This window comes from Pieris napi, chromosome 10, assembly GCF_905475465.1.
Source record: "Pieris napi chromosome 10, ilPieNapi1.2, whole genome shotgun sequence".
NCBI lineage: Eukaryota > Metazoa > Arthropoda > Insecta > Lepidoptera > Pieridae > Pieris > Pieris napi.
In genome coordinates, this window is record NC_062243.1 from 8,682,512 (window position 1) to 8,701,675 (window position 19,164).

The window sequence follows — 19,164 nt, forward strand, 5'->3', positions numbered from 1 at the left end:
ACCCTGAGGCTTAACGTATACGATGAGCCATACAATAGATTAATATCATTTTTATTACTACATATGTTAGGATTATAATTTTATCCTCTCTTAGGATATATTTTTTAATCTCCGTCATCCATTCACATCACAGAATATGAGCTAATTTTAACTATATTGCGAAGGTAAAACCTTTTATAAGACATAATAAAATCTATGTGTATAAAAACGATTTTCTGTTCGTTTGTCCTGCTAATACTCGAGAATGGCTGGACTGGTTTGATTAATTATAATCTTGAAATATTTGTGGTAGATCAGAGAAAGTTTAAACGGTGGGAAACATAAATAATAAGTAAATAAACATTAATAAACGACAATTATTTTCTAATTAATGTCTTTTGAGAAATAAAAAATTGTCACTTGATTGTCATATATTTAAAGATGGGTTTAGAAATTTGTGTTTCATACCTGTAATATGAGTTTCGATCACTTTTAAATATTATCTGTTTCAAAAATGTTGTATTAGTTTTGATATAAATATACGTAGGTGATACAAAGTTCGCCGGGTCATCTAGTATATTATAATACTCATTAATTATAATATTTATTATATATTTAACAAATACATAAGTGTACAGGGTAGCACACTATTCAAAAACGCACCTCTCATGACTTAACAGTTTTAACTCACTATAACACTGACAATTTACTATTATATAATTACTCATACCGACATATCATATTACAACGTTGTCTCCTTTAAGACGTACTACAATGTGATATGGAGGAAATATGAGAAGACAGTAAAAAGTTTACTCCAAAGAAACATCCTTAACGGGGTGTTCTATTTTATACTATGTTGCTCAAAGGCTAATTAGTTAAGTCTGTATGTGAAGCTCGGAATAATGCAATTTACGGGAGACGCCGAGCTTTATAGATAGTTAATAACGAATTTAACTACGTCACATGGCATTCTAAAATTTACTCTAATTTACTCCAGATATACTTATAATTTTAATTAATTAATTATTATGTCTTTAACGTTTAGCATAATTTGGAGTTAGTTGAATACTGTCTACAAAAGCTTCCTAATTTATTGCGCCCAATTAAAACCAATATTTTATTTATTTACACTTCGTTGCATTACAATATAACAATTTAACATAAAAAGAAAGAGGGCAACTGGCGGCTTTATCGCTTTCGAGCGATCTCTTCCAGGCAACCACTGTGAGAAAAGAATAAATCTATTAATCTATTTTATATACTAGATTTTATATTAAAATAATAGTGAACCTATGAATGACCATTCAATCGAGCAGACTCAATTCTGGGTCATGAAAACATTCTATTTCTTATTTAATTCTTGTTCGTACAATAAAACTTCAAATAACTGTAAATTATTTTTCATTGCTCTAATGTTACATAGAAATCACTTTCAAAGTTTATAATTTTTATCTATTTCTCCTAGGTTATATGTAAACAAGTAATGGCCCAATCTCATGTGGTAGAGCGCCCTCCCTCACAATGCAGCTCTCCACGACCTGCTTCTACGAAACCCTGCAATAGTCGACCATGTCTTTTAGACACTTCAGCGCCAGAAATCTCCCTGGCTAACTCGTCATATATTCAACATGACCCTAAGAAGAAAAAGGTAACTCCTAAAAATTTAAAATAGCGCAATGGATTTGCGCTCTTTTCTTTCTTAGTATTTCATGTGAATTATGTCGTCACAAGTAACACTAATCTAGCATTATCTATAACATTTTTTAGTATATTTTATATATGTCATAGTAATTTTATTCGATTCCATTATTAGTTTTCATTTAAGTCCTAATATTTTTTAGTCGACATAAAAATACAATTATCTAAATGTATGACCAGATTCAACTATCTTGTTTGTCGGATGCATTTTTTGAATATACATTTTTACTAAGCTTTTGACATAGTTTCTATGAAATCATTTGGTATTGGGCGTTAAATACTGTGATACCTTTACAAAGAGAAATGTGTACAAAGGCTTGTTATTTTATGGAATAAAAGTATTTGTCTCTGGCTTCTGATAAAATAAAATATTTTGTAAGCCTGCATGAAGACTTCAAATGATGAATAAATTGTAAAAGATTCTATTTTCAGGTATTGTTGAAAAACATTGTCTATTTAGAGTTTTTTCTCAACAGGTGACAGTTAAAGTTGGTGGATCAGCGACAATATTTTATGGGACTCAAGTAAAAATAAAATGTCCTGTTAAAGGATACAATAGAACCAAAATACAGTGGGCGAAGGATAGTCAAATAATATCGAAGTCTAAAAAGTATAAGATATCGAAAAAGGTAAGCGGTATACACAACGAAAATTGTACGAACCATTTAACAAGTTACGCGATTGTTTGAGTTATTCCAATATAAATATTTTATCTTTCAACTCTCTAAAGAGCGCGCAGACAATTACAACTTCTACAATGTCTTCAACTCAAACCCTACATTTTTAATTCGGCACAATTCGCTTATTAAATTGTGAATTTCCTTTAGAATTCAAATTTATTCAACTCACACAATTAGTTTCACTGTTTTTGCCAACTATTGCCTTAAAGCAAACAACAGGACTCTGTTCATCTCATAAATAAACAAAAGCATTCGGCTGAGTAGACTACACTTTGCTCAGAGGATTTGTGTAATATTTCAAAATAAAGTAACAGAGAAATGTATAACAAGTAGCCATTTTGTGCACTTACATTATTAAGCATCTTAACGATAGTTTTTATATTCGAGATCAGCGCAGGTGTCTCGAAGGGATCGTAATTAGATCCTTAATTAGTTATACGTCTCGTAAGTTATAGCAATAGATAACAATTAGCTCGTAGCTAAGAAAAGTCGATAGTGTTAACAAAACTCGGGGTTGGAAATAATTAATAATATATAATTAATACTTACTAAAAATACTGAAATTATTGAATATCATCTTGAGAGCGGGCAATGCTATCGCTAAGGTTAGCAACTTTGAAACTTTGTTTTTATTAAAAAGAAGTTGTTATAAGACGCGTTCTTTTGTTTGTAATATTTTAATTCACGTGCAAATAGCACTATATAGAAAATATTTTACTGAAAGATGTCACACATATTGTTGCGTTGTGTTGACAGATGTGATTTTTTAAATATATTTAGGGTCTGTTTCACAATGTACGGATAAGTTCTACATAAGTTCCAAATAAGCTATTTATTACTTATTGGTAGGATAAACACTATTGTTGCGTTTCACGACTGTCAGATAGCGCTAATCGTTACATAAAGTCCATCGTAAGTTATGAGTCCGATGAATGTCAAATAGCACAATTTATCTTCCAAATAATTTATGTGTTGCATAGCTATTTGATACTTTATCCATACATTGTGAAACAGACCCTTAATATTCTAGGGCGCACTACGGATAACGTCCTTATCACTACGAGATCATGGAGTCTACACGTGCGTAGCTGGAAGATCGAGTGCAAACCTTACATTATTGGTCAAACCTAGGCCTGGAGAATTCCCTTCCAGTGAGGAAATAGAGAGGCACAAAGCGCTAGACGAGCCGTCTTCACCATTGGCAGACCGGTGCGTATATCTATCAGAATTAGTTAATAATAATTTAAAAAAAAATACGTAATTAGTTTATTTACTATAAATAAAAAAAGTAATACATTCCTACCAATAAGCCAATTCATACTTAGATAATTTATATATAATACGTATTTAGCCTATGAAGAGCCTTTTATATACTTTATATACATAAAAAATAGTAAAGTGTTTATTTTCTTGGAAGCCCTTGTATCTTTAGAAAGATCTCAGCTCCAGTATTTTCTTAGAAGTGAATCTATTAACGCATCTTTTAGTCCATCTTTAAGTAAACATTTCTATTTTAGCTAATTAAATTCAGTTCAGCAATTTAAAACATTTCAATTCAATTGTCCACCCAAATTTCGTTCTCCAATGATTTCATTTGTTAAATATTGGGTATTAATATTTTATAGGAATAAAACCACACACCGCGAATCAACACAAATTCACTGATTGTTAAAACAATAAACCATAAATAGAATATGTTTATTTGAATGAAAATTTTTTTTTTTTTTTTAACTTTTCCGTCACCAATTTGAGCTAACTTGTGTACGAACGTAAATACAAAAGTAAATTTTTTTTTATTACACTGCACTACTGTCATTTTTTTGTCTGTTGTATTAATATTCTATGACTAAGTAAAGTCTAAAACTGTTTTTTTTTTTCATTAATATTTCAATAATCACATTATTTACCTAAAACAAAACCTTTTCCTATTGAATCGTGTCATATTTTTTTTAATTAGCGTGAGATTAATAAAGACAAAAATATCTGATAGGTTTATTTTTTATTAATTAGTTATTAAGCTTACGTCATCACGCACAGTACTTAATCTACTAATTATTTTACAAAATCTTACATCTAAAATGTGTGACAATTAACGTAAACAAAAAAAAAAGAAATTTCTATTTTTTTAAATTTTAAATTTCTATTTTTTATTTAGGTTTATGAATAGTGCGTTTATAAATATGCTTTACGAATGGTATAGTATTAAAAAGCTGTTTTATTTAATACAATAACTTTCCCTGCTACAGGATTTGTGACAAAATATATCTTAAAAAATATAAATAACAATAATTAGTCAATACAAAATATGTTATATTGAAGTCTTGGAGCCTATTTCCATCAATTCACGTTTTTACGTTTATTTTTATACAGAGCCGATGGGCGCTATCGGGCAATGATCGGCGGAAGATCAGACGATCAATCGCATGAACAGAGACCGGGAGAACAGAAGAAGAATTATAAGGGCAGGCAAAAAGGTATGTTTACCTTGTACATATATATGACTTTATTCACGTAGAAACAAAAGAGCGAACGTATCGCCCATATACGTATCCCATACGACATGTACGATACGTTTTCGACATAGGCTGAACTATCCCTAAAACAACGAGATAAATGTTATATAGGTATAAAGATGTTACTGGTAAGAATGTCAATTATAAAAATAGTGATAAGTTTACTAGAATAGAACGTACGCGTAATGTTAATACTCGGAACAAACTCAGACTGCAATTTCCCCATACGAGACTATCTAGAGTTAGTCATTCTTTTTTGGAAAAAAGGATACTTTTCTTTAATAAAATCCCAGAGACTCTTTTATCTCTGCCTTTTAATAAAGCTGCGTAAAAAGGCTTACTATAAAGTTAACGATTATCTAGTTGATAAAAGGGCCTGGGACTAGTGCTAGATGGGCTACTTCTAATTAATTTGCGATATTTGTTTTAAAATAAGTGTTGTTTGCCATAGTCATTTTGTATGATGATTTGCTATTTTAAAGAGTATCGAGAGTTTTTTACGCCGGCTTTTTCTCTCGGCCTACACCCTCTGTCTTCTTTGCCGATGAATAGGGATGTCTACCGATCCAAATTTAATGACGTGGAATAAGTGATACCTGTATCTTATGTTCCAATATAAACATATTTTATTTTGTATTTTATGCTTGAATAACATATTTTATTACAGTTAGCACTTAGTTATTTTACTATATTATATTTTTTATTATAAACATTGTTTTGGACAGGCAAAGTTGATAAAGTTCGAGACGCGTTATACGGAAGTGCAAGTACGAGTACGAAAGCCTCGCCGAGCTTCAACTCGCAGGCCCGAGACATCTATGATGAGAATGAGGTAAAAAGTTTGGTTGAATAAATAAAATTCGTTGTTTAAATGAAGTTTAAGGTATTCTGTTTGCTGTGTGATAAAAATATTTTCTAAAATATACGAAATTCAAGCTTATTAATCAACATTATAATAAATAGTTTCGTTTAGACGACCTAAAGAGAATTTTATCTCACCTTTCCAATTATAACATATTGACGACATTTAATAGTTATCTAGTTATATTCAAATAATACTATGTTAAAAAAGGGTAAAATCAATTCAATAGATTTTATGACCATCATCAAAAATATAAATATTTTGACAAAGAACGTTGAATCCCCAAGTGAAATACATTCAATAATAATTTTACAACCGCTATAAAGGCAGCATGAAGTTTATTGCCCATTTTACGGTTTAACTTTGGAAACTAGGGATTAGTAATCGTTAGAGGTCATCTCAAATTGGTGTTGTAAACGTACGAATATTTCAGCTTACTAAATATATGCCTTATATATTTATTTTTTCTTTAAAAAAATGTATACATCACTGTTACTAGGTTATAAGATATAATACTCCCTTAGTTTATTAATTATGATTGCCTTTGCCTATCTTTTTTTAAAATCATGAATATACTAAACGGGAAGAGATTTAGTCGATTTATTTGTCTCTATTTCCGTTTTCTAATAATATAATTTTTTTATGAGCATTTCATATTCCCGTATAGCGATACATACGTTTCCGAGTGTAACATAGAAATAGGGGGGAGTGGCTACTATTTTCTATCACTACCGACTTATAAGAAAATACCTTTTGAAATATTGTTTCATAAGCATGATGAAGTTACAATACAAAATAGAGAAATCTTTACGCGGAAAATGCTACGTGCAAAATAAACATAACATTTCAGAAACAACGTTCCATATTTTTAGAACTCTCAACTTTTATCTCAAAAATACATTGAAAGAAGGAAAGGTTTTGCTCTTTTTGCTTATAAAACTGAAGTCCTGTAATATCTAGATACACCTGCCTGTCATGGGACAGATTTATTTGTGCATTTGCTTCATATTTTTACACGCTTTATATTAGCTTCACCTGTATGTATGTAACCGACTCCTTCGGACTCGATTTTGACCCACTTTAAACGGACAGATTTAATTCAACGAAAAATATGGCACAGAGCGCCCCACGCTTTTTCACAATAATACCAGTATTTTTTGTTCATTACCATTTTCAGCCTAAATTAGGAATTATTTTTCACATTTTAGTTTGATGTGCTTTAAAAGCGTGTTTTTTAGTTTTTTTAAACTATATTTTTATATTGCGATGTTTTCCTTTGTGTTTTCCAAAATGGCCAGTACAGCTCTGAGTCATTCTAAAATTACTCTATTGCAAACAGTATATATTATTTATGAATGTTACAACTATTGGTATAATATATAAATAGTGAAATCATATACTTCAACGCTTCAAGACACGCCCTTTGTTCAAAATATTTCTTTAGATATTCCCAACGGACAATAATTCCTTTCTACTATACGCTCTTAACGTTAGCAATAACCATAAACAATTTCCACGCTGCTTGGATTAAGGAGAGTGCTATATCATCCCGGATGCTCCCGCCCAATAGCAGTGGCGCCTCACAACTCTTGCCGTGTCTGCATTTCCTTGTCATGCAACTTCAGGTGAGGAGTTACCAAAATAGAGCATGCAACGTCTGGAAAAGGTTTATTCTGGCCCCCTTTGGGTTCTAACAACAGAATCGCATGATTATCTGAATTGGTTTTTGTACTTTATATTGGTGGCGTTGTAAACCAAGTTACTTGTTTGTTGTAGTTTTGTCTTTGAACAGCTATAATTGATATGTGCAGATGTTCTGGAATTTTCAGACCACAGGCAATTCGAGAGGTCAAAGAATGGCAGATCCTGTTTTAATGTACCAAAATTACGGGACGCCGACGAAGACTCGCATCGTGAGCTTTGATAGCAAGCAAATCGTCTTTCCCGAAGACGATGACTCTGATATCATCATCGTTAATGAAGATTACCAAAAGAATACGCTAGAACAACGTCTGGATGTTGGTGACTTGATTGAATCCACAACTGTTACGGAAAGGTAAGCTAGTCAATGTTATTAAATCTAAGTCTTATATATTTAAATATTAACTATGTGAAACATTCTATTTTTTTCGGTTAGAGCAATAATACTTAATATTTTTAAACAACTCACTCACTCACTCCCCTGGACCTGAGACCCAAAAAGTGTCTAAATTCCAGAACGACTCCGAAACGACTAAATTCCAGCGCTCTCTGTCCTATGCCACCTCTCGCCAATTGGTGACTTTCAGCTGCAGCAGGTCCTTCTCCACTCTGTCGATCCAGCGGTACCTATTCCAACCTTCTGGTCTCCTTGGGTCAGGGGCCAAGATCGGGCGGTGAAGGAAGGAAATCTTTAAACTACAATTACACAATTCACAATTTGCGTTTGTTGGAGTTTTTACATGTCTTAAAAACGAATTTCCTTATCGGCCATTTTTATTATATTTTATCTATAATAAATTTCGTTTCTCTACGTCCTCATTTAACTTTTACTAAATGTATTATATCTTCAGGACGCTCCCAAGTGACGCCCATGAATACACCTGGATGACAACTGAATGGTCGCCGTGCAATGCTCCATGTGGTGCAACAGGTCACGAAGTTAGGGGAGCGGTCTGTCAGGTAGGACATCATAATTTATTTACACTATAAAATTTATGTAACTATATATAGTATGGTTCTTTTGTCTTTTTTACAAAGTATATGATTACCTACGTGTGCAACTGTTGTTAATAACACAATTTTTAAGGGAGACTCTTTACTATATAGGTTTAAAAACCATTGATCAATGTTATTTGCGCTATGCTCGTACAACAAAGACATCTTGCACCGACTCCAAGTCTTCTACCGGCCCAAAAAGATCTATAACGTGCAACTTTGGGAGCGCTGCTGAGAAACCCCTATTATCTAGCAGATCAAGTGGCGCAAGTGGAAATTGAAAGGCCATACTATAATATATAATAATAATACACTCCGAAGAGATTCCAATTATGTCCCCAATTGGGCGCTTGATTGGATCCCGCAAGGAAAGCGGAAACGTGGCCGACCCAAGTAAACCCGAACCAAAAGAAACCAAAGTCAAATCGTATTACGGGGAAAAAAAATTACAAGATAAATCAGTTATTATTTTTTATCATACGTTTATAGGTCGCGTAGTTCATAAAGATTTTCTAATTTTATATATTTTTATAATAAAAGTCAACTTTCCAGCATAAAATAGGGAATGAAACGGCGACAGTGGAGACGGAAGAATGCCTGACAAGGATAGCAATACAACCGACTGTTCTTCGCGAATGTGTCGGCGGCAGTTGTGCCACTTGGAGTATTTCTTCCTGGTCTCCTATTCGATGTTTGTCTAGTGGAATTGGTAAGATTAGATGAGTAGAATAAAAATCGTTCTTAAATAAATTAAAATGATTTTTTTTACTTAAACTTCTTAAATCTTCATAAAACTTATTTAATACAAATTGCTGCGTGCAAAACTTGACATTTTGATTACTTTGTAATCATGGTTAACGAAAAACATTTCAATTTACCTTATTTAGTGGTTTAGTTTTTGTATTTAAATAATACATTTCAATTGTTAAAACCTCTCCCCACTGCTTACCTAGAATCTCAGCTTTATGATATTCAAAATTTTATTTCAACCGATTATTAAGTGCATTTTAAAATGTTATATTGTTATAATTCATCAGCGATATCTCGTCGTCGAGTTGAATGTGTAGCGGATAACGGAACTTCACTAGCGGATCCTGCGTGCTCGTTCTCTTCTCGCCCTGAGCGGACTCGTCGGGAGGCAGTCCGGTGCCAGCCGGTTTGGGTCGTGGGGTCTTGGAGTAAGGTATACTATGAAGCTTCTCTCAATGAAATGAGGAGAAAGTTTATCTACTTACAATTAAAAAATGATCGTGAAACATTTATTTATGAACCCTTTTTTTTAAGTTAATATAATTTATCATTCATTCATTCATAAAACTTTAGTTACAATAATTTCATTAATCTTGTTTTATTACTATAATTTTAGTATAATGATTAGTCGTTTAATATATACTGCTCAAAACAATTACGGGAACAAAACTTTAAAGTAGAACTAAACTTTTTACTTAAGGTTTTAATTATTACTGACCCCTAGATAATGTTAAGGCATTGTCGAAGAAAATAAAAAACAAAAGAGCATCGGCGTTTTGGTTAGTAGTCCTATAATAAAGTGGCAGTGTGTCTAGAAACACCTAAAAACAAAGTGAGGTCTTTGAATTTTCATTACTTTCTAATCACAGAAAACACATTTTAAGTAGTTTTTTTCAATCTTTTGAGTATTAATAGAAATTGAAGTGAGCCTTTTCAGTATTGTTATTCATTGAAGCGAGTGAGTTTAGGTCATAATGACTGAATTGCATGTCTACCGAGCTATCGCTTTGCTTGAAGAGGGTCGAACTATGCGTTATGTAGGAAATGATCTAGGAGTAGCCCCTTCTGTTATCTACAGACTTTGGAAGCGATACCGTGAGACGGGAGAATACTCACGACGGCGTGGTCAAGGTCGAAAGAGAAAAACTACACGTTTGCCAGATCGCTACATCGTCAACTGTGCTTTACGTAACCGCACCACAACTGCAAGAGATCTACAAAATACACTAAGGACGGCTACTGGTGTAGAAATTTCCGACCAGACGGTAAGAAATAGGTTGTTGGAAGCCAATTTGAGATCACGCCGACCAGTTCGGGCTGTGCGTCTAACAATTCAACATAGACAAGCTCGCCGACAGTTCGCGCAAAATCACGCTAATTGGCAACTTCGACATTGGAGGCCAGTGCTTTTTACTGACGAATCACGATTCCGTCTAACACGTTGCGATGGTCGTCTCCGTGTTTACAGTGCAGCAGCAGTCCAGGAATATGACAAATTTGGATGTGGCTCTGTGATGGTTTGGGGCGGAGTTAGTTTGGACGAGCGCACAGATCTCGTCGTTGTTCCCGGGCGCTTGTGTGCTCAAACTTACATTGAAAATGTGCTCGAAGATCATGTTTAGCCCGCAGCATATGGTATGGGCCCAGATTTTCTTATGCAAGATAATGCCAGACCGCATACTGCAGCCATTACGTCAGATTACTTACGACAGCAGGAAATCCGTGTAATGGAGTGGCCTTCCATGAGCCCTGACCTAAATCCAATTGAACACATTTGGGACTTGCTTGACAGGCGCATCCGGAAGCGTCCGATTGCACCTCAAACACTGCAGCAGCTCACTGAAGCGTTGATTGAAGAATGGGAGCGAATTCCACAAGAAGATATTCGGAGGATCATACGAAGCATGCCGCGTCGTTGTCAAGCCGTGGCAAGCAATAACTCCCGCCCAGAAAGTTCTGGATTATCGTTCACGATTATTCCCTGGGATATAAGTATAAGTGGGCCTATATAATATATATATATAGATAAAACATAAAAGATTGTGACACGTAATGAAAGGTTTAAAGTGCGCGTAATCGATGTAATTAGAGTGTTTTGTGTATTTATTAGTGTTTAAAATAAATCCTTTAAAACCCATGTAACATTTCATTACAGAATCTATGCAATTTAAAAAATACAACACTTCATTTATTCATTACTGTCCTAGTCAAAGAATATAAAATATTCTCATAGTAATCTTATCCGAAGTTTCTTCTGGGAAATATTTGCACATATCCAATTAGTGTCAAGTTTCCAGACTTAAGAATTTTCATTTTATGTGCATTACAACTCAATACATTCATTGCTCTGCACCGTGAGGGATTTTACTCGGGGATTTATTTTGAATATTTTATATTTAAAGAAAAGTTGGTTTAGTAGCTTAGTGTACGACTGTCGACTACAAGTCGCCGGTTTTGCAACAAATGGATATAAATCTGTCTTAATATATAACACTAGTATGGTGATAAATATCGTAAAAAGGGGCATGTCTTGGCCCCAAAAATCCGCGTACCGTCAGACCTAGAAGGCAGACCAAGATGCCTATAAGTGATGAGAGAAACCAGGGGCCAAAACTCATACCAGGGTTATAGCGTCATTGATTTTTTTCAATTGTGTATTAGGCTCGTCTACCTGTGTAAAATTTAACAAATGATCTGATTTTATGTCGCATGAACGCGTTACGAACTTAGGATATAACTTTGCAAGAAAAACTCATATAGTCTATTATTTTCGCAGTGCATAGGAACCTGCGGTGTGACAGGCAGACAACACCGTGTGTTGCGTTGCGTATGGCGGTTCCCAGACATGCGCAGGCGCGCCAAGAAAGAACGCCCTGCTGCACTTTGTACCGGCGTTAGGCCAGATGTCGCCAGGGAATGTCATATGTCTTGTAATCAAGGTAATTTAACATGAATATAAATTTTATTAGAAACTAGTTTCTAGTTTGTGTTTGATATTTATTGTTGTGATAAAAAATACTTACTGGCAGCACGGTTCAAGGAGTATTGATAACTTGCGGTGGTGTTAATAAAACCTTATATATTATTTTTATATATAAAATTAATTTTTTTGGACATAGACAAATGAGCCAATATTATAATAACATATCAAAAAGAAGCAGGAGCAGTGTTGGCCTAGTGGCTTGACCGTGCTCTATGGCTGTGTGTTCAGATCTCAACACCAATAGATAGTTTTTTCTGACAATTAACATTTTCTCGTACTATGTAGTTTGTCTATGTGAGGAAAACATCCACAGGATTATTATCAAACATAATAAAATGTTAAATCCCTTATTTTGGTCAGCAGATGGCGTGTGCAAAGACACGTCCCGTTTCTGCGAAAACGTACGCGCAATGAACATGTGCGCAGTACGTCGATACAAGGAGCATTGTTGCAAAACTTGCGACGATTAAATAGACTGTTTTATACGTATTCTGTATTCGATAGTTTTAATTAAAGGCCAAAAGTGGTACAATTGAAAATACTAAAATCATCACACAAGTTTTCAAGAATTTATTCTATTTTATTGTGTTGATGTTTCTATAGAAAATAATAATCTATTTCTATACTAAAAACATCCAATTTTTTTATAGACAGTGACAAAAGTTTTAACTAATCGAAAACATGCTGAACCAACCCTAAAGAAATCTCTAAAAACAACTTAAGTATTTGTGTTTATATTTTCGTAATTGTACCATTTTTGGCGATACAAATTTTACCCACCTAATTTATTTTTTACTAAAGTATTTTGGCCAGTCCCTAGTATTATTTGAATAGGTTGCATTAATAGTATTTTTATATATGTTCGAGATTTATGTGTTATTAAGAAGGAACTTCCTTCCTTCCTTTCTTAGTCCTAAACCTGTGTTATCTTACGTAAAAATGCTATTAATGAAACTTAATAATCAGTATTTATGTGCAAATCGCGTGAAGGAATTATATATGAACGCTTTAAAATTATTACATTTTAAATATATATTATAGGTACTGTTGAGGATTTCCAATAATATTGTAATAAACAAAATATGCATTAACAAAACAACTTCTGAAGATTTAAAATAGACTACAAAATATCATGATTAATTTTTGAAATTTCCTAAATTTAAAATGTAAATTATTCAAAATATAGTTCGAATTTAATTTTAAGTAGAAAACAAAGTATTTAGGAAAAACAATGTTTTGTACATTATATATTTAGTATGTAAATAAGCACCTGTGCTACGCTTAGTATTATCAGTAATATAATGCACAAAAGTATATTTATGCAATAAATGTATAGAGAATTAGAGAAAATTGCCAAATTGTTAGCGACGTGTTTCAGAAATACAGTCGCGTGGAAAATTTTTAAAAAAATATTGTCAATTTAGCAAAGTTTTAGTGGGAGCGTGGGCGAGTGTTAGAAATGTGCTGACTCGAAGAACTATTACAATTTTAGATTATTTTGAGGGATGTGTGCGGTGTTTGTTTATGTCTTCATGTATCTGTTATGAACTATAAATATTGCGAAAATGTTTGGTGATTTCAGTTATTTTTTTCATAACATTGTTAAATATAAATTATGTGTCGCGACATTTGACATATTTTGTCAAACATATCGCTAATCTTATACAAAACAAACTGACACAAACATCGCATTAATCCTTCAAAGCATATTACTAGTAAATTATATAATGTATATTAATAAACCAATCGAATGAACGAAGCAATATAGTCGCTTATGTATGTAAATAAAAATGTATCAACCATTCATCCAACATTCATTGCCGCTTATAGCAGTTTTAACTTCTATTAAATCTAAATAAACTTTATCGCCTCCATTCAACAACATGAACAATTCAACAACTTTAACATACAATGGGGTTGGATTATTTGATGTAATATTATGAAGGAGACTTAGCGCGAACTATGTCTAAATCAATTACGTTTTTGACATATAGGACCCTTAATATCACCTTTCTGAATATCATCCTGTGTTACACTGAGTTGTTCTATTCTTTATCGAATAAATTTATCCACCAATCAGTCACCAATCGGTCAATGAAAACCGATGTATTTAAATATAAAAAACACTGCTTTAAGTTGTAATGAACTTCGGTGGATACGCTATAATTTCTGTCCATTTAGCGAGTAAATTCATTCCTCATATCTTATAATATAAAGTAGAAAATGACACATTTATTTTATTTCATATGGTTGTTGACTTACCTATGAATTTTTGTTTGGTCCCCTTGGGTGATGATCTAGAGACAGATAACATACTAAAATTTTACAATGTATATTCTATTCTTTTAGGTATTCATTATAAAGGATGTACTATTCAGAGATAACATATAGTTCCCGGTAAATAAATTTACCAGTATAATACAACTACACTAAATTAGAAGTGAAGTAGTCGTTTACTACTTCTGTCCTAAAAGTACTTAAATGCCTCTTACCTTCAGTCTATGTTTTTTTTTTTCCTTTATGGCTCTGGCACGGTTTGTGCATTAGCCAGCGACAAGTAGGTATTCAGTCTATGTTAATCGGGCTGATACCGACAAAACTAACCAGTCTTATTTTCTAATTATTAAGAAGTTTAGGAAGCAGACATGTATCAAGTCTTATCAATTGTCACTGTCAAGTGGTATATGACAATACAACTGTCACTCCTAGCACAGATTAATATTTGCGTTATTAAATTAAATATAATTTGTTTATCTGTCTATTAAGTTTTATTAATCTCGAAAGTAGAAGAGTTAAAATACTTAACTGTCAAAACCTACTTTATAACTACTGAATGACAAACGTCGCTTTTCACTGTCTAAATTATATGGCTTTTGACAACCAACGTTGCTGTGACCATTAACAAGTATTTTTAACGAAATGTTTTTAGGTATTGCTTTGTGTGTGAAAGAGTGTGTAAATGTCGGAGCTGCATTCAAATGAGACCCTGCATTTGTTTTTAGAATATTACAGATAAAAGTATCACGTAACATATTTTTACTTGATATAATGATAGAGCATTCTTTCTTGATGCTATTGTGAGGTTTTATGAAAACAGAACTTTTAGTTCACTCGTTTTATATTCATATGTTGATAATAATTTAAATGTATGGTTAATTACCTACTTGAATGCAGTTCAACATACTTATATAATGTACTTATCTCAAAATCATTAAAATTAGTTAAATTCAATAAGTCCAGAACTGTAAATTGTACCAAGAATTTTCAAATATGAAAATATATAAATAAGTTACAATACCTTCTTTTATTTATTCCATTTCTATCACCTCGTGATTTTAGTAGCAAATTAAGGCGATAGTAACAAAAATACATATAAACAAATGAACTGAATTTATGTCCTTTTTTGAAGTTGGCTAGAAAAAGAAAAAAATAATAGGGTTTAAAATTTAATAGTGATTAAAAAACAGCAACCATGCCTTCAACTACCTAGGTCCTAGAGCCTCATAAGATATTTATAACGAGAATCTTTTATGTATCACCTATACGCCAATATAGAGATTCTCTTATATAAGAAAACATTTTATCCGAATTGGCAATTATAAAATACCGACTGGTATACTGGAGACACGGTAAATTATTTTTACAGAAACCCTATATAGTTTTTATTTTATTACACTTTAAATTTATACATGTGAATAAACAAGAAGAATAAAAAAAAGTAAAAATTAACTAACGAAATCTTTTTAAAGGTAATTTGATTACGTGAAAACTACGTTCGTTATTTATCTTTTTAATTAAGTTGAGAATTAAAATGTAAAACGGTAACGTCAGGTATTGCACTGGATTTACGTAAATTGAGACTCTTACAGATAGATCGGAACGGTGAAAAGCTGTTCTATAAATAAATGCTTGAAGTACAAGACAGAGGCTACAGTTTTCGTTTATTTCTGTATCTTATATATAATGATAACATATATATATTTTAGTATCGTATTCAGTGCGTCTAGTCCAATTAGAGATACACGACACGATCTGTCGTTTCGTTTGAATGACAACATTACTTGACTGAAACCAGTAATATGCAGTCTTGTTTTCCAAAACAATTTACCAAGGAATAAATGGGATCTTTAGGCAGTAGGTTGATTTGGATAACAATACCCTCAAGCATTACTCCTTCACCATTACCATACCTTTTGGTTTTCGAAAACACTTTAAATTTATGTAATGCACAAAAACTATACAAATTTAAACACTTACTAAATTAAAATTCTGAACTGTCATTTTCATTTCTTTTTCATTATTGCTTTTTTTTAATTCTACAATTACGTATGCGTTAAATATTACAAATAATAGTTGGTTATTTAGTTATTAAAGTACTGTGTTTTTGGTGGAAACTAATTAATATAATTAACAGCTAGAATCTCGTAACTTGAGGTGCATCATCCCAACTGCTGGTATTCTAAATACAAACGTAGCTTTGTCTACGTTGAACTGAGTAACAAGATCTGTTCTGTTATCCCATACATTGCAAGTATTTATTTAGTAATCTATTTACATAACTTTTTGGTTTACATAAGAAACTTATTATAAATTAAGAATTGTCTTTGATTAACATAACCTTTACACATTTAAAGAAAAAACTTTTTACCGGATTAAAGCTATGTATTATTAATAATAATTAATAAATTAATAAATAATTTTTATAATAATTTATTATAAAAAGAAAAAGTATCACAGCTGTGATACTTTATGACATCCAACATCTTTTGTCTTCAGTCACCGTGACCACGCACGCTGTAAAGCACGCGAAACGTCGGATAAATTTAAAATTATGTCAAATAATTGTAAATGTATAATAATACATAACTTTAATCCGGTAAAAAGTTTTTTCTTTAAAAGTCTTAAGAACTTTTGTATAACCTCAAAAAACAAACAATTTTTGTTGTTAACATAAGGTTGAAAAGTTTACAACTAATTCTATACCGTATTATATAAATAAGACCAATTTTGTGTCAAAGATATTTAAATTACCCATAATAATTTTATGATTAGCCATAGTGCACTCGAAAGATACGTAACAGTAACAAGTATGCCAAAATGAGATACTCTAAAATTAATTCCATAAAACGTAGACCCGTAGGAATAGAGAGCACAGTAAACAGAGGTCGAAGTTCTCTTGAAACTAATTAAATTGACTAGTCCGGCACAGAGGACGGAATTACCATACTAATACAATTTACGACAGGTAATATAATATACTAAATTTACCTGCTTTTAGAGATTAATCGAAAAATATTTTATAGCAAACTGTCACCGCTTTTTCATAATACCAAGAGAATATGCTCTTTTTTTATAGTATGTAATATAAAAAAATACAGTTTCATAACTTTATTTTTACCAACGAACTGGTTTAATTGGAATTGATCAATGTTGAAACTGATGTCAATCGCAAAGTCGATGTTCTAATAAAAGTTTTCAATTTGTGCTACGGCGTAGCACTGGCGTATCAGTTTGGTATTATTTAAAAGTAAATGGATTATAACGTTTTTGCTTTACATATGCTTTTATTTATAAATAAATTCATTTTATGCGCCAAAGTTTTTGAATACATGCAAGATTCTTATAATAATTTCAACACAATTTCAGTGCATAAATAATTTATTACAATTTAATGTTAAGTTCAAATATTTCATTTAACGTTTTCGAATATTCTTATATCCAAGATTAATTTGGAACTATGGAATTTAGTGGAATTAAAAAAGTGTGTGCGTACAAAGTACACATGTCAGAAGTGATACTTCTTTGTGCAAACTAATTTTTAACTCTTGTTCATATTTATACAAATCTAAAACTTTAGATTTCCGAGACTTAGAGGGAGGGAAAAAGGAAGATATCTTAGGAATTTAACTGTTATTAAAAAATTAAAAGTGTAAAAATTAATACAAATTATTAATTTATTTCTTCGATAATAAAAACACGTGGCATTTTAATTTACAATTCGTGATTTGAGATTTCAATAAAATTATTTTGCATAAAATATCTCTCCCTTTTCTTCAAAAACGCTGCACATCTTGGTGTACCGTCAAAATTTTACCCTCATGAGCCTAAAGAAGTTTCACTTAAAAAATATTCAAATTTTCTATACTTACGGTATAAAATTTACAACTAAAATATTACACAATTTCGATTTCTTCGCTTTATTGTTCATTCCTACAAAAGTGCAGGTGGAGTATACATATATTGCTAATTCTGTCAAAATATATAAATATAACATTAAAAACAGTCGATTTATATTATTTGTATCGTAAACTCAATGTTCGCGACATGACTCGACTTGTTGATAGCGACATGCACACCTCGTAACTTCAACTATAATCTTGTTTCTCTGCACTGCACTCTGGTGGAAAATTTATGGACAAGAATTTATACAAATCCACACTGTCTTGCGCGTTCAATTTGCTGGAGGAAATTGTTCTCGTGATAAGTAACGTTGATTCCAAGCTAATATTATTATATTACATATACGCTACGGCATTCTTAAAATGCTGGCGACATACTTGCGAAACCTTATTTCCAGTGTCCATGTGCGAATTGGAGGCAGTATATGTTCATCGGATGATCCAACTTTACGTTTGGTCTCTGTTGTGTACAGTATTTTAATAGACTTTTTTTTATAAGAGACACAATTTATGTTTATACATAATATGATTCACACAAAATATTATAATTTGTTTTACATTAAATGTTTAATATGCATATACATATGTGTATTAGACGGCATTAAACAAAAATACTGTTTACATTTTCTTAATAAAATGTATAGAACAGTACGAAGACAAAAAAGGAAGGTATCTAATGAATATTTAAGAAGTCAAACTAAATTTTAAGCAAATTTTTCTACTATACTACTCGCTTGACCCTATCCAGGTAAAGCCACGATTTACCCTGTTAAAATAGATCTGAAAATTACGTTAAATTTAAGCTCCAAAGGCATAAAAT

The 19,164-nt window shown here is 32.0% G+C and overlaps 1 protein-coding gene across 5 annotated transcripts in view; it reads left to right on the top strand.

The window, feature by feature from the left end:
* LOC125053082 (protein madd-4) overlaps positions 1-15,460 on the top strand; it is a 219,306-nt gene extending 203,846 nt beyond the window's left edge. For 3 of the 5 annotated variants that reach the window (XM_047654287.1, XM_047654288.1, XM_047654289.1), the window contains 12 exons: positions 1,448-1,630; positions 2,157-2,309; positions 3,391-3,569; positions 4,731-4,834; positions 5,599-5,705; positions 7,268-7,360; positions 7,547-7,791; positions 8,288-8,396; positions 8,985-9,141; positions 9,470-9,615; positions 11,959-12,121; positions 12,529-15,460. In XM_047654287.1, coding sequence (XP_047510243.1) covers positions 1,448-1,630; positions 2,157-2,309; positions 3,391-3,569; positions 4,731-4,834; positions 5,599-5,705; positions 7,268-7,360; positions 7,547-7,791; positions 8,288-8,396; positions 8,985-9,141; positions 9,470-9,615; positions 11,959-12,121; positions 12,529-12,635 — 1,746 coding nt within the window. In that variant the 3' untranslated portion in view covers positions 12,636-15,460. The remainder of the gene's footprint in view (positions 1-1,447; positions 1,631-2,156; positions 2,310-3,390; positions 3,570-4,730; positions 4,835-5,598; positions 5,706-7,267; positions 7,361-7,546; positions 7,792-8,287; positions 8,397-8,984; positions 9,142-9,469; positions 9,616-11,958; positions 12,122-12,528) is intronic. The other 2 variants (XM_047654290.1, XM_047654291.1) reach the window with 2 other exon arrangements.
* Positions 15,461-19,164: the final 3,704 nt, after the last annotated feature.